This window comes from Colius striatus, chromosome 1 (assembly GCF_028858725.1).
Source record: "Colius striatus isolate bColStr4 chromosome 1, bColStr4.1.hap1, whole genome shotgun sequence".
NCBI classification, from domain to species: Eukaryota; Metazoa; Chordata; class Aves; order Coliiformes; family Coliidae; genus Colius; species Colius striatus.
The window spans coordinates 86,748,874-86,766,241 of record NC_084759.1 but is presented as its reverse complement, the minus strand read 5'-3'; the positions used below and the strand labels follow the sequence as shown (position 1 = coordinate 86,766,241).

At 38.0% G+C, this 17,368-nt stretch overlaps 1 protein-coding gene across 1 annotated transcript in view; it reads right to left on the bottom strand.

Moving 5' to 3' along the window:
- Positions 1-450: 450 nt before the first annotated feature.
- Positions 451-17,368, bottom strand: part of PRRG1 (proline rich and Gla domain 1) — a 34,282-nt gene continuing 17,364 nt past the window's right edge. The window contains exons 3-5 of the mRNA XM_062004579.1: positions 14,684-14,733; positions 10,349-10,509; positions 451-4,262 (exon numbers count right to left, since the gene is read on the bottom strand). Of these exons, the coding sequence (XP_061860563.1) occupies positions 3,735-4,262; positions 10,349-10,509; positions 14,684-14,733 (739 nt within the window). The 3' untranslated portion in view covers positions 451-3,734. The remainder of the gene's footprint in view (positions 4,263-10,348; positions 10,510-14,683; positions 14,734-17,368) is intronic.

The window sequence follows — 17,368 nt, the reverse complement described above, 5'->3', positions numbered from 1 at the left end:
TTCTCATATTTCAACATTTTTTTTTTGCTACAGTTGACTCTTTCAACTTTTTATTAGACAAAGTAATTTCAGCATCTCTTCTGCCTGTGACTTAGTTAGCTAAGGCTGTAACAAATGGGTTTTTTTTGAAAATGGAAAACAAACAAATTCACAAGTCAGATTGAGACTGATGTTTGACAGAATATCAAGACTACCATTATCAAAATGATTCACTGCAACTGATTAAGTACGTGTATCAATGGAAACTAAAAGAATATCACTTAAATACACACACTTAAATCTCACCGTAGTTGTCGGGCATCGATATGTTGAAACGTTAGAAGCCTCTTAAAAAATTTTATTTAGCATATCCAAAAACAAATGTTACAAAAAATTTTCTATAAACATAGGCAAACATGTTTAAATAGGATAATTTAATGTAAACCAAACCCCTTTAAAATACACAATACTGTAATCAGAGGTTATTTACATCCAGTGAAGACAAAACAACCTTCACTAATACTAAGTATCATTTAAGAAAATAATTAATTTCCATTATTCCTTAAAAGAGCAACACTTGTATTTAAGTTAGTTTTAATAGATAAATCACCTCATTCCTAATACAAGAAGAAATTCAGTATTATATTCAGAAGTGGGAAAGGCAGTATCCTGACTACTCATGTCATCAGTCAAGACACTGCTGCATTTGGACTTGCAAAATCTTTAGAGATGTACAACTATAAACTATTAATATTTATTGCACGACAATGCAATTGTAGGACAGGTAAAACAACTGAGTGATCTGAAAAAAAAAAAAAGATGTATAAAAAATGCAGTACAAATGAAATTTTATTTTTCAATCAGATTAGACTAAGCTATTTCCACACACTTCATGAAACACAACAAAACAACTTGCAATTAGACATTATTCCAACATGGAGAAAGCTGTTCACGTCTTTGAGGAAACACAATTAGATAAATGTCCCACACAAGTTTTGTTTAGTTAGGAAATTTATTCACCAAGACATAAGTTTATAACCCACAATGGCTTTCACGCCTGGAAAACACACAGCCAAATAAATTCAACTCATAGATCACCTCAGATATTTGGCTGTGGCTTTTTTTGAAATGCAAGCATCAGTTTTGCATTGCATGTAAAAGTACCTACAGGGTACAGCAACATATTCAACTTAGAAGCCAGAAATGTAGAGCCATTAAAAGCGGTAGTGGAATACAGAGTAATAAAAAAGGAGAGGGTGAGGGGAAAGGCAAACCACAAACGAGCTCATCTCTAAACTAGATTGCCCATGTTCAGGAAATGATGACAGCTGCTTAAAGACCTAGTGTAAAATGGGTGATCTCCTGCATTTCCTACAGGGAAGTTATAGCCAAATAAAAAAAGCTACTGCTAAAACTACTAGCTGTGCTGTCAGGCACAGGAGATGCCAATATGGCACAGACTGAAATATCAGCTCTTTTTGAGCTCTTTTCCTGCATGTTGAGATGAGGCACTTTGTTTTGGTAACGTCTGCCTAAAAGCAGTGTATTAACTGTTGCTCAGTACAAAAGGAGCCTTAATATGTGGCAATTCAGGACTTATCTGCCCAATATCTTATAAATAATAAATATAGAGTTATCTTTCTGACAATAGTTTGGCCTGGAGTTCATCTGTTAACTCTAATACAACTCGCCTTAGCAACTGAAGATCCCTAGTAGACAACTTAGGCACCCTACTGCTTGCCCAAAATAAGAATATGAAATTAACCATTAAATTCTTACTTCACTTGGCAATACTTCACATCAGATTCTTTCAGAAGTGTGCATATACACACCCATGTATAGCTAAGACCCCATGAAGTAATGGTAGATACCAGTACACTTCTCAGACATTAATGACAGTTTCAAATGGATGGCATTGGCATTTCATTTGTGGTCTTTGGAACAAGATGCAGTTTGGGCTTCTGTAGTAAGAAAGCCAGCAGTAGTCCTTTAGGACTAAGTACATTTTGATTGGTGCTAATTGATTAGTTGAACACAGAAAAATACTGAAGCTAATGCCACTCTACCTTGGTGTGTGAACAAAGAAAACAGAAATGAATATTCACAAGTTCAACTCAACAATGAACTTTTAAATCAAGCTCAGAAAAAAGAATCAACACAATACAGCTTAACTATCACCAGTGTCTAAACTAGTTGGTTGAAATTCTGTACAAGCCTCTAGCCTAACTTGCACCAAGTGTGACAGAAATCAACATCCCTACAGCCTCAGTCACTCCCAGTTAATGATCTGGAGTGTGCGTATGTCTGCACTGTGTTCTCCAAAATACAACGTTAGGTCCTCATGGTCCTGCCCTACATCAGGTGGACTCTGCAGCTCACAGCTGGAGAGAGCAGAACCCGTTTGGGCTAAAATGCTTCCCAGCATTTCTTACTCTGATGAGCACCTCTAACCTAAGAGCTATGAAAAAATGGTTTGTGTACACTGAGAACAGAGTGAGCTTTGAGAATTCCTGTCATGGATAAAAGCACTACATTCTTCTTATAAACAGTGAAAAGTGCAAGTAGTCTTATTTCATTATAACATATTATTAACTTCTGCAACTAAAGAACCTTGTTGGAATGGATAAGCAAAAGACATATTTGTTGCTAAAAAGAGGTATCTATATTCTCTGCAAAGGATTTCCACGGCCACCAACATGAGGTGCACATATGGTACATGTAAGTATGCAAGAAGCAAAAGGAGTATCTGATTTGAAGGGGTTTTATTTCACAGTTGGAGAAGTAAAAACCCAAATTTTAAAATCCTGCCTTTTTTTTTCCTTTTTAAAAAGCAAAGTGATACCTTTGGCTTTATGTGTTCATAAACAATATCCTGATCCCAATGAAGACTGTGATCAGGATTTTATCCACTCTTGTGTATGTTGGTATTTCACTGTTTACTGTTGCACGAACTTGCACGTTCTGAATTTAACATATGCATACTTCTCACCTCTTGTGGTAAAAAAATTAAGTTAAAAACCCTCTACGTTAAAACATAGGACAACAGAAAGGAAAGGCAGAACACACACAAAAAAGGTACATTATTAAATTCACTAATTAGTGTCTTGAATTGTTACCATCTTGTTAGCACTTACAGAATTTTAAGTTGTACTAGCAACAGCTTTAGAATATTCCTCTTCTGCTAGGACTTTGAAATTATTGCTATTAAGACAGCATACTCTTAATGAGACAGTGGTTTGAACAAACAGGTGTACTGCTCATAGCCTTCCAAGGGCCCAGGACAGGGTGCAGCATGTAACAAAAATCCAGGTGAGAAAAAGGAACCAACTAGACAACAGGCAATACTGCAAAATCAGTCCCCTTAAGTGAAAACAACTAACTAAAATGTTGCTTAAGGATTCCCTATTTCACGCAATTCTGATAGTCTACACTAAAAAAGGGGGAGAGGATTCCACAAATCTTGTGGGGAATGTGGGCATGTTCAGGATAAAACAAGTGACATCCCTTAAAGTGGAGGTACTTTTGAGAAGTATGACAGAGCACCACATTTGTACCTGCACTACACTCTCAATGCTCTATCTTTTAAGACCCGCTGGAGGGGAAAAAAATCCCAAACCCAAAGAACAAAGTGAATCCAAAACAAAAGTGAAGTTCATTGTACAAGTCCATTAAATTACAGAAATGCATAATAAGTCAAGATAAAGTGCTACAAAATGATTAGTAATTTTTTGAAAGTCCATAGTATTCTTCTTGCTTTACTTAGTACTGGTGACGACAGGAGATAGGGCAATTGCACTGGCTGAACTAGAGTTGACAATGTCTTCGTATTGAGGGGGTGGGTCTAAATGTTGTTCAGTTTCGCTTCTTCTCACACTGACTTCCCCAGTGGCTTCCTCGTATGAAGGAGGAGGATCACAGTTGGAGAGCCTTGCGGACAGCGAGTCTGACTGTCCATCCGTATAGCTCAGACCTCCTGGAGAGAGCCCACTGACTTCAAACATTTCCTCCTGCGGGGAATGAACAATGCTGAGCGGTGGCGGAAGAGGGCCCCTGCCATCAGCCACAGCACCGTCACCCATCGCTTCCTGGGCTCCCCTGTGCACGTACACCGACTGCCTACTACGTAGTTTCTTTTTGAACAGGCACCTCCATATGACAAAGATGACAATGAGGATAACAAAAAGGCCAATGATTAATGGAAATGCAAGGTAAAATGAATACCAGGTATGTCCTGTGTTACTGTCTCCCTGAAGTCCATTTTTGTAGACTTTCCAGAACTCCTTCTAGAAGAGCAAGATGGGATAAGTCAGAATTGATGACACAGCAAAATAAACAGATAAATCAATCAATCGATCACCATAATCAAGCTTTTTGAATTAATGAGAACAGAAACCGCATTTCAAATACTGGTGATTAAAAGAACTGGTATGGATAAGCACATAAAATAAACTTTCAGATTTTCTTCTGATGTGATTAGTGATACAAAAGGGTGTTGGTGGTTTTTTTTTTTGTTTTGTTTTAAACTAACTTCAAACTGTTTTTAAGATTCTTGTGTCTGCACTTAATATTCACAAACATGTGGTACAGACAAGACTAGGTAAACAAACCCAGACAATTAACCAGCATGTACACCAGCCATCTGGTGGATCACGATCTTTCACCACCATACAAAGCAAAACTCAAGGTTCTGTTTGTTTGTTTAAAAATTGTAATAATATACTAATACAATTTGACAGGGAAGTACTGTTTCAGAATGACAGATTGTTTTAGCAAAGCACAACCGTGTTGTACTGTCATCTCAAAATTTAGACACCTCCCACCCTCTGGCTCATAAAGCAATATCTGTCAGCTTATTTTTAGTTTATTCAGATTCTCTGTTTATAGTTAAAAATAGCTCCAGCACTATGAGGATATTACACAGCTTATTATTTTCTAGAAATTTTGACAACACAGCTACAGATAAATGGAACAGAAAGTGAAAAGTGAAAACATGAACAAGTGAGAACAAAGCTGAAGGGGGACACCAGTACTTGAAAGCACTCTTTGTTATGTTACAAAGCACAAGCAAGAGCACAAAGATCATGTCACCATCTCATTTCCTCTTCAAGTGAATGCTATGACAGAAACAGTACAAAGAGAAGCACACTTTGGCTTAAAAAGGTAGCCATCCTCCCCTGTCATACAAGAGCTCTCCTACCAGGAAACACTTTCACTCTCTTTTGCAGTCATTTATAGTGTAAGAAAAATCTAAAAATTATATTAAAAAACCCCAAATCCATGCCAGAACCTTGGAACGCTTTTGTTTTGTCTAAAAAGGTGGACTCATTTGTACTCATGCCAGCATTTATTTTAAATGACAGCAGGTATCTCGTGCAAGTATTTATAAAACACACCACAGAAAACTGCTATCATTATTGCTTAGTTCCAAGTAAATGATGTATACAGGTTGCAGACTGGCTGGCTTTGTGCGCAGACAAATCAGATCCATCAATATTTTAGTTCATGACTGTTGTCCCACGATCAGCTTTAAACAGGTAATACCACTAAACTGATCTCAGAGGCAGCTTGAGTCCAGAAGCAGCATGTTCTCTCTAGCATGGAGGCTAAGCTTGCCCTTTGCAAAGCCAGGACCAGGACACCAAAGGGCAAAATACCCACTCAATACTTCTGGATTAGTAATTACTAAGGTTAAGAGCAGTGCCATGTGCATGAAACAACTGGCTATTCTGTAGATTTTCTTTTGCAAAAGATGAATTTAGTTGTTCTTATCTCTATACTCAGTGAAAGTTAAAAAAAAAAAGGAAAAGAAAAGAAAAGAAACGCTTTCTTCCTAAATTCCAAGGCTTGACATCATAAGAAAGTAATCACAGCGTTCCTCTTTCAAGTGAACTCAGGTCCACATCATCTAAGCTACATCAGGTAGCACTGATTCCAAACAAAACAAGCAAGTCTCCGAAGACCATAGAATCATTTAGGTGGGAAGAGTTATCAAGTCCAACCATAATGCTAAACTTAAGGATTTTTAGAAGCCTCCAGACTAATCTTTCTAAATACTTCTCCTCCACAGGCCTTCCTTGACACATTGTTGCACAGTGAACTCCAGGTCAACTGTGCTGACTTCAGAAAAAAATATATTCGAGGGAGGGAAACTCACACGAAAAAAATGACATTAGCTGCACAACTGAGGATTTTTGGGATCTCCATGTGATAAGACCCAACAAAACTAAACACCTTACCTCTTCCCACCAGATCACTAGGCAATTAAGAAGATCTGTCACCTTTCCATCTGGCTTCAAAACAACTAACTAGATTCTTTAGTGGAATAAATAAGAAATATACTTATTTATATATACTTATAGAAAAGAAGTCATTAGGACGATTAAATACTGCTGTATTTAATATTAATAATATTACTGTACTGGAACCAAAATTCCCACTTCACTGCTCTCCTGCCTCAAAAGCAGCAAAGGAATGAAATGGTACAACGTTTACTTTTGAGGCCAAACTTGCAAAGATTTACCAAATATACTGCGCAAGGACTTGTATTTTAAAGACTCTGTGGTAGAGAAAGGTAGTTTTGATGAAAAAGAAGAAATCACACTTTTCCCCTAGTAATATATTTTGTGTCACAGATTGCAGAGGAAATGCTCTCTCTCCAATGGGAGTAAGTTGTGACTAGTATTTTGGTGCTGTTTGCATGTTTCTTCTAGCTCAGCTCTATTTGCTTGAGAAAATGTATCTTTACCTCCTTTAGAAAGCTGAAATACCAGCATCTCTCCTTGTCTCTACAACAGGGCAAATGAACAAGAAAGCTGTTTTCCCAGAGTGGCAGGCAATTAGTTCAGAATACTGTGTATGGCTATGGGGGGAATTCAAAAGGATGGTGTGACCAGACAGGTGCATAAAGAGCTTAAGGTAAGAGTTTAAACTGTCTTAACTGATGAAAGTAGTTCATGGCCACTTTCACTTACATGTAAGGAAAAGGAATTTCCAAGACAGTTCCAGTGTTGTACAGTTAGGAATACCAGGTGTACGCCTTAAAAGGCTGGCCACAGAATCAGATAATTGTACTGGAAAAAGACTCGAAAATCATCCAGCATATATTCCTGCCAAAAACTACTTTTCTGAATGTCCCTTACTGCTTTGGCAAACCTAGTTTGAAATAATCAAAAGGAACTCTCAAGGGCATCCCACACAAAGAGACAGTTACGGCCAATTTGTCAGAATTTTCTTTCCCTTTTATTTCTAATATTTCTCAGAAGGGAGTCAGCATCAGTCAACTGGATCTGAATGCTGAATCAAATAAGGAATCCACATGAAAGTTAACAGACTCGCACCCTGCTGAGAATTTCAACTGAGGCCTTTACTACATTTGGCAACGTTGTCAGCCTCAAATGATTCTTAGTCAATTGTCTGACTTGTTTTAAAGGTGGACTAATAATATGCCGGTCAGAAGACTGCTTGGTATTCAGTAGGCAGAGGATGTGGACAAAGCAATAGTGGGAAGTGAGCATACCTGCTACACTGTTTTCTTCTGGTCTGCCCTCAATTTCTGTTGACAGGAAAAGATTCACCTCTTCTGGGTATTCATCCAGCATCCATAATTAAATACAGACTGATGCTAGAAGTCTTACTTGATCATATCATTCTAGATTTGGTGCTGACAAGTTTTAAGTTGCTTGCTAAGCTTTTTGGTGTTTTGTTTGTTTGTTTGTCATGCTGGAGTAGAGATGTATAGTGAACTTTGCAATTTCTGCAATACTTACTTATTTGAGGGGAGTATGAAACAAAAATAAAGGTCTGCAACTTTTAGCTTTTAGAATCATCATGCAGTACAATTAAAAAAAAATAACTTAACGGAAATAAAGTTTGTATCGGTGCTTTGATCACACCCAAACACTTTGCACGGTAACCTTTGAACAAACCTTTGAGTCTCCCAATGACCTGTGACAACTGACCAGTGACCACATACAGTGCTGCCTGCAGGGCACAGCTACTACAAATAAACAGCTTTACTAGATCAAGCCTTAGATTTCAGCTGAAATAAGAGTTCAGACATAAGCAATACTCTCCCAGTTTCCACGTATTTGTATTTTGAGAATTTCCATTAGTCAAGGCCTTTTATTTAGTACTTTCAGATGGACCTTCCATTTATTTACATTATTGCTCTCCGAACCTATAAGACATTCTGTGGCAAGGCAGTCCACAGCTCTACAGTCTGTGGTGAGAAGATATATTTCTACATGCTTTGAACCTGCATCTTCTAGTTTCCTTTGAGGCTCTCTTAGCTCTCCTGTTAGAAGGCCATCAAGTGACTGATCTCAGTTGAATCTTAATGCTCCTCACAGACATCATCATATATTCCCTTATTTAACTCTTTCTGATCCATTGTTGTTACAGAGTCTTTTCATATCTTTGGTCAACTGTCACACCTCTCTGGTCCTTCCTCAGTGACTAATTTGGTTTTTTGGAGATAGGAAGACCAGAGCTGTACATGGGACATTCAAAATGTAGGTGTGTAATGACATAATGTTCTCCATCTTGAACCCTAATCCTTTCTTTGGATTCTTAGCAGTTAGATTTTAACTTTGCTTCTGTTTTGCTGCTGAGCATTAAATTCAAGTCTTCACAAATTCAAACTCAGATCTTGTTTTCAAGTTAATTTCAGAGCCAATTATACAGACAATGAATGTTCCCTTTTCCCTACATCAAATGTAAAAACAAAGTTATTGTAAGATAAATACGCTACAGATCCTATTTGAATTCCAGTCTATCTATAGCATGAAATCATTGCATTTTGTTACTCTGAATATACTGTATCACGATCCTAGTCTACTCCCTTTCCTTCCCTTGAGACACAGAAGTCTTACTAAGTGGCTGTAAGGATGGACACCACTAGGAGACAGTGAACTAAATAAAGTCTAAGTAAATGAGGCTGGTCAGGCACTACTGCACATGAGCAGAGCCTGTCCCATTAGCAAGCTACAAGCAGCAGAATAAAGCAGTCAGGCAAAAAGGCTACAGGAGGAGAAATGGACAGAAGGTCAGGTCCTGATGGAAGCTCCTACTTGCAACAAGAGGGTAAATATAACTATTTCTATTTTACTATTTCCCAATTACTTCTGCAAGGGAAATGCTACCTATCAAAACACAAAGTGCTCCCAAACGGGGAAGAAGTTGAAGTGAGAGGTAACAGGTTTAGCTTATGCCTTCTCTAGTGACTTGAACTTCTTATGCTACTTACACAAAAGTAATATTCTGTTAGAATTTTACACTACCTGTGTCATTGTACACACTACTCTTCATCACAATGAGCTACCAATAGGAGTAGTTAACCAAGCCAAGTCTGGGAAGCAAAAAATCATGTGTGTGCACATACTTCAAAGCTTCACAAAGAACAGATAGTGCACGTCCTACTACTTCATTTTAATAAATCAAGAAGTTCCCATTCCAGCTGTATCCATTTCCCTAGGTATGGCCTACAACAAAAAGACGTTAAGGACCATTGCTTGCAGAGCCATTAGCCCACAAGCTTCTTAACTAGAGAGGTCAGCAAACACATACAACAATTTTGTGTGGGCATTATTTACCTCATCCTATCAAATTAATGTCTTTGCATAACACAAGGTAGCACTGAAATTATTGTTCATTCCACGTTTTAGATCACTGCTGCTTAATAATATTCTCTGAGGGCTTGCAGATTTTATCTTGAAGAATGTCCTTCATTATTTTTAGACTACTAATAGACTGGGCACTGAACACTTTGGCTAACCAGATCAACATCTGGGATTTGAAGGTGTGTTTTAAATGGAATGCTTTTTGAGTTACTCATTTCATGTGAACTCACTCAATAAACAAGTTATTCCAGAAGGAACGAGACAAGTGAAGGCTTGTGCCTTCTGTTTGTATATATTCCCCATGACAGTCCCAATCCCATAATTTCTTCCAAGAAAGATAACTGCATTTACCATAGTCAAATCAGACTGAAGTGTGTGATGATAGGAAAATCAGTAGATAGGCTACTTGGGTAGTCAATGGTGCCAAACAGATGACAGCTTTAAGCAGCTTTTCTCTAGAAGGGGTATTAATTCGCGTTCCTTTTCTTTCCAGCTGCCAGTATCACAACACTTGTGACAGTAATTATCTAAGACTTCTACCCTCTTGAAATGCAGTTTACTTGGGACAAAGTATTTAAAGGTTTTTGCTGTGCAGTCTATCCATCTCCGCTGCACACCTTATTTGCTTAAAGAAACAGGTCAAAAAGAATAACAGATCTAATGTAATGTTGGAAAACACACAGGCATTGAGCAAATCCAAAAATTTAGTATAGATATACCCCACTCATCTTCAAATGCACACCAAAGCATACCGTTTTTTCCTCATTCTCAAATGCTTCTCTTGCTTCTTCATAGCTACAGATTTCTTCTCTGCATTCATGTTCTATGTCACCTTGCTTCAATTCTTCTAGAAACGTGTTGGCTCTTGGGTATCTTTTTAACATAGAATTGGCTTTGTCCTCTGTTAAGAACACTGAACAAGAGGAGACAATAAAAGGTCACTGCTAAAATAGATATTCAAATCCTCATGCTGAATTTGCTCGAAGAAAACGTGCTTTTGAGAAATAAAGAACTTTTTCAAAGTTTCTCCCTTTAATTAATATTACAAAAGGTCTTTCCTAGTGTTGTTCTTCACCATTGCAAATAGCTGGGCCTACAAATTCAGTAGCTATTGCTATGACATCATATATGTAATGGACTTCATCATCACATGTATGCTTAAAAAAGACTGAAGCCAGGGTCTAAAACAAGTGTTCTGAAGAGACAGGCACATGCTCAGCTCAAGTGACTTCTTAAAGAACAAACAAATCCTGCTTGCGATCATCAAACAAAGATATCGACAACTGCCAGAGGGCATCACAACCAGAATGTTCTGAAATTTTTTATATAAATATTTATGTACATTACCCAGAGTCACTGACACCACAACAGCTGCTTTTATCAAAGCTTAAGTCTGTAACTTTTCTTAAGTAACTTTGAAGTAGGCTTGCTTCTTCCACTCCAGAAATCTCAACCATGAACTAGTGACACCTTTGCGAGTATGTGAGGAAATAGCCTCTTTCTGTTTTCTTGAATCATACACGAAATCTCACCTTATGTGATGAACTGAAAATCCCAAAAAGCAATCAATATTCTGACACAAGTATTCTTTTTTTTTCTCTTAGTTTTCTGTTCAAGGAATAGAGTTGTAAGCAACTTATTTTCTTCTGATATTTCAGCTTTCTCTCACACTCCCTTGAGCCAATTATTTTTACAGTAATATTCAGCAACTGGAACACTCCAAAACTCAGCAGACTGAATTACCTTGGAGGAACATCTGCAGTGAATGATGCAGAAATTCTCCAGGCATTTCAAGTCAGGAAGCAAGAACGTCTTGTCAGTGCGACAGTGTTATTGGTCTCTCTCTGACAGCAAGAGGGGCTAATTATTCAACGCACCACTATACCAGTACACTCTTATCACTTTCCTGACCTATGCAATCATTTCAGCATTGGTTTATTTACAGCTAGTCTTGGACCACTGGTATGCTCTCAAGACAAACTCTCACTGTCTGCTGAAGGACAGAGACTGACCAGTTTAAGCAACAATTTATCTATAACTTTACATGAATCAGTTTGCTGCAGTACTTTTTCCTTAATCATCTGATTGTGAATTTTTAAAAAGGATGGCAGTAAGTCTACAAAGATGATCACTGTACTTTTGCTTTAGATGGATGTGGTGCCACTTTTCAGCAATGAGGCTTCTACAATAATTAGGCTGATGTACTTCAATTTCATTTTGTTTTGCATCTGTGGTGTTCTTTGTTACAAATCATTAGACAGTCAACTTCCTTTTTGAAAAGGATTAAATGAAGACTTGAAGATTAAACCTGAAAACATCAGTCATTCATATATTTTCAGCTGAATACATGTAGTGCATACACACTACACAAGTGATACTATTTGTGATGTTGCCAGAGGTTCAGTAGATGTAACTCTACAACCACACCTATCCTCATTTTGGTTTTCTACAGCACCACAAGTGAGTCCATGGGCATCTCCTATTGTGTAAGTTCACTGACTAAATAACAGAAATTCATACTAAAAAGTCTCTTCAAAAAAGGAAAGGAAGAAAAAGGTGGCTTCTTTCTATTTCCTCCACAATTCTCCCGACTCTCTTCTAGGCCTGAAGAACTTGGGTTTCTTTCAACATGCATCAGTGATCACCTAAACACAACGGGCTGAAAGACTTGTTTACATCAGGAAGCCAGCATACAGCCATGCCTGGGGATGGACTGCCAGTGCTCTACCAACTTCTCACCAACTCCTCCTATGGGCATTCCTAAAGCAATGCAAGCTAAGCCCAGACTCTCTTAAGAGAGTGCCCATATGTGGACTCACTGAAGAGTAGATAATGAACTATAAATCAAGTTTCCCTTCCTTCAGCAGATAAAACCTAGGGAATTTCATTTCACAGCTGGAATCTCCCTGCCCGAAAAGAGCAATAAGAGAAACCGTGACAGCTCTGTCCTGGATGCAGAAGGAAAAGAAACACAAATTAAAAAGCAGGTCACTGAAAATACCATGATTTAAGCCTTCTGGTGCTCAGAAAAATATACAATTCTCTGTTTCTGTATGTGCTTTCCAATTGACCAAAGCAGTAAATTGAGAATAAACAATTTAAAAGCTGGTATGTTACAAAATACTGCATTCGATACACCTTGCAATGAGTTTCTAGATAATAGTTTAGTTTTCGAAAAAGAGCTGAGCAAACATTTCTGCTTCAAAATGCACTGATAAAGAACAGCAAAACATTAAAATAATTATTAAAAAATAACCAAGGTGACTATTAAGAAAATCCCAAATGTTTTATTTAGTAATTCATATTCAGAAACTCTCTCTCTGCCTTCACAATATAGTATAGAAAATGTATACATGACCAAGACAAAAAAAAAAGAAAAATCACACTCCATATTAATTCTGAATGTATCTGATAAAAAATGATCTACGATTATCCCAGACCAGGAATGGCTTTTGACCCTGCAAGGCTAGAAATATAAGGTATATCTATTTGCTTGTTTTGATCTGTTATTTTAAAAAACTCTGCACACTCCTAGTGACTTTAAATCCTACTGAGAAACCAATAAAAATGTAGCAAGGAAACAAAAACATACACTGATCAAAGTAATCTTGATAGAGATACTGATTGAAATACAGTGATTTCATGAGAATCAGTCATTGCCTGATGAATCCTATAAAATGAGATAATGGAACCATATTGCAGAGACTGCTTTAACTTCTTAGTATTCCAGGACCATCATCATGTAGACATTCAATTGTAATTGCACAGGATTGTGTGAAAAAAACTACTTTGGGTTGGATGCCCACCTAGCCAAGCTACAGGATGGTTAAATTCACTACAGCTGTTACTGTGGAGCTAAAGATAATCTGAGAAGAATTGCATGTGTCAAGAATAGAGTAATGAAGCAAGAGAAAGCTTACTTTTTCACTTTGTTAAAGAGATTAACTAGCAAACACAAGACTAAAAAAAAGTCTAAATTATTATTTTGGCATTACATAGATATAGAAATAAATAAAGTCTCTTCCTCACCCTCAATTTTTGTAGAATATAGATGGAGATATACAACTATTGAATTTAATGCATTTGAACACATATTTATTTCTTCAGACATGCTGGTGCTCTGTATGTAACTAATGCTTGGCTTTTAGTGAGTTTTTATGCATCAGAAAGCTACAAAGAAAATAATTAAGTCTTAGTTTCACTTCACTATTATTGAAGAGAGTCAAATCAATCCATTATAGATTCTCCAGAAAACCTGTGTGCTATCATAGTACTGAATAGATACTCTAGCAAGCTGAAATTCAATCAGAGACAGGCAAGGACATGAGAGGATAAATACATCTCAGCTTGCCAGCTGAAGCTGTCACTGGCAAAGAGAATAGGCTTCAAGTCTTTAGCAATAGAAGGAACAGGGACCAGTAGCGTGGGAAAAGTATTCTCAGGCACAGAAGCGTTCCTGAAGCAAAGCTCAGCACATTCTGGACACCAAAACCAGCTCTGTTGAGACCATTACTGAAGCTTCCTTTTTCCTGACTCCTTAACAACACCCAGGAAGATTAAAGCCACCACTAAATACCAGAAATAAACTTTTCATTTAAAATTCAAATCTGCAGCTACTGACAAATTTGAGTCTTTCTGTAGGCAATCTTAATAAAACTATTTGGTTTGCACAGGGCAGAAAGGAAAAAAAATGACTTGAGGATTTTGTTACAAAGCTTAAAAAGTGACTTCTGCTCTGAGAATCTGGAGTTACCGGAACAAGCTTAAGAACAGTAAAAACTAAATTACAAAAGGCTTAAAATTCAGCTCAGTGGCCTTCACTTTGCAGCCAGCTTTCAAAGGTTCACAAGTAAGTATGTGATGATTACTACAGTCTGCATATAAAATCTCTGTCAGAACAGGAGCATGATTCCAGTTCATTTTAGTGTGGACAGAGATCTGCATCATCTGTATCACAAAACCAGTTCAATAGCAGAGGACATTTTTTGTGCCTGGAATTTTCAGCAGAGGACAGTTTTGGGAAGTGTTAATGTCCACTTCATAGGGAATAATAAAGAATACACTCATCATTAGGTTAAAAAACTTACCACTATCCATGATGATTACTGTCAGGGTAGGGACCTTGCAAATTTCAAGTCTGTAAACAAAAAAAGGAAATACTCTGTTGACTTTGTGAATTGTGATGGACTTGGAAAAGTTTCTCTTGATTCTCAAATATTGTTACAAATATGCCAGTGTTTGGAAACCCCATGATGAAGATTAATCCCTCTTTTGAGTTGTACTACTACCATATGCAGACTAATTTCAGTAGTACAGAAATACTACCCCAAAAAGACAACTCCTGTGAAATATGAATGCTTTAACCTTTATCAAAGCTTTTAATATTTAGAATTTGCTAAAATGATAATATGAAACAGAAGGTGTATATCATTTTAAATGAATCTGCAACCTCTGTTTTACCTAAATGAATTTGAAACATAATTACTTGTACCTTGTCTAATACTTTAATTTACTCCACAAGAGATCAAGTCAATTCATATCTTTAGTCTAAGGATCAGATTTTTGAAATCAGGATGAACACATTGTCATGGTTTAGCAAGGAGCAGCTTTTGCTTGGTAACAGGGGGAGGAGGTTGCAGTGAAGAACCAGTAAAGAGTTCTCAGACTTTACCCCGGCTCTTGGGTTCAGATCCACCTCCAGCCCAGCTGGCCAGTCTGGCGCTTCTGCCATCACTATTTAAGGACAGGAATTTGAAATGCTTGGGAGGAGGTGTAAGAGTGATACAAGATGGAGGTGACCACACAGACCCCATAGTCAGATAAGGAGGAAGGAGGAGTGTCAGACTGGAGTTCCCTCTGCAACCCATGGTGAGAATGCATGCTGTACCCTGCAACCCATGGAGGGCAATGGCAGGACTGAGAGCCACCAGCAGCTCCGGGTGAGTGCACCCAGACGAGTAAGAGGCTGTGTGAGGAGGCGGCACATGGCCCAGGCCGTGCTGGAGCCTGCAGGCCACAGAGGAGACCCACACAATAAGCAGAGAGGAGCCGCAGCCTTTGGTATGAGTAGACACTGGGACTGTCCCTGCAGAGCTGCCGGGTGTGTGAGGTACCCTTTGGAGGTGCAGGGAAGACTAGCACGGAGCCCGCCTGCCCTGAGGAGAAGCAGATTGCAGAAACCATAGAGAATAGATTGATTGAAACCCCCATTCCCTGCCCCCCTGAGCCATTCAGCGTAGGGGGAGGAGATAAAGACACAGGGATCAGGGCTCTGAGCGCGGGAAGAGGGGAGGGGTGGGGAGAAGGTGGTCTTAAAGGGCTGGTTGTTCTCTTCATCGTTGTACTATTCTGTGTTGTTTTGTGTTTGCTATGTTTTGGAGTTTTATGGTTATGCTTTAGTTGGTATTGGATTAAATTATTTTCTGTTTTCTTCCCCAAGCTGAGTAGCCTGATCTGTTTTGTCCTTTGACAATTCTCAGGTCTTTGGTACTTGAGGCAAATCGTGGTCTTTTGTCCTGATGGGCCTAAACCACAACACACATAAATTCATTCAGAGTCTGCTGCTGGTTAAAACAGGACACCTACATAAAATTTAAGGAAAGAACAAGACCTGAGATTTGGCAAAGCAACTTGCAGTACATGTGGAAGATCCCAACCTGCCCTACAAGAACTAACATGTACTTTATACCTCATCTTGGAAAGAGAACAGACAAGAGGTGCTCTCAGTCAAGAAAGTGCCTGAAGCTCACTGCACCCACTACGAGAGCCAAGAACTGCACCTGGAGGCAGCAAGAGCAATTTGAGGGACTGGTTCTGTTTCTTAGAGTCTTTGTTAGTATGGGAATAGTTAAGAAAATAAAATATTTCAGTAAAATACAAGAAAGGTTCAGCTGTCTAACCATGAGGTTCAAGGGAGTTTTTTACTCATAAATTACCTACTCCTAAAAGTTAATATTAATTCTACTTCAGAGGCAAGGTTATCCATCAACATATCATACCATACCAATGTTCTCACTCTCTGTAAAACCAAAAATCTCATAAACAAACCTCTCTGTAAAAAAGTGGCAACTACACACAAAGGTTGGCCATAGATGCTATTATAAACAAAGACAGAAAGTTATTCCAGCATGCCCCGTCCAACACTGTAATTTGTCATCCAACACCAGGCTGCAGTACTTGCACGGACTGCTGCTGAAGTGAATGGAGCTCTACAAAGACATCCCAGATTTCTACCAAAATTGCAGGATTTGGATCACAAGACATGTGGGATAGAAGAGTAAAATGATTTTAAAGCAAGTTCAACAAATCTCCATAAAGGCAAATAAATGTGAATAAACAACACACATTAAGGCCCTCTTAAATCCCACCACCATAATGTTTAGTTTTTCATTACTAAGTCTTGCAGGGTAACAGAAGCAGAGGGCTTAAAAAAATTCTTCAGAATATATATATAACCTCTTTTAATAGCCTCAATTTTTCTTAGCAAACTACTATAGGCAAAGGCAAAATTGCCTTTGTCACTTGCTTCTGGAATAAAATTAGTGTAATTTCCTGGGTAGCTACATTGTTACAATCCACCTATCTCTGATGAAGAATTTAACAAGCTTTTAATAAGAAGAAGTTACAAAAAAAAAAAAAAAGGCTACTGGTGTAACTATTTTCTTTATCTGTTACATCGTAAGTTTCTTTTGCCATTTATTACCCACCAGTTTTGGGTGGCTGCTTTTGCAACAGCTCCTTGTGTAAGATCCATAGCAACGGAAGAGCAAGAC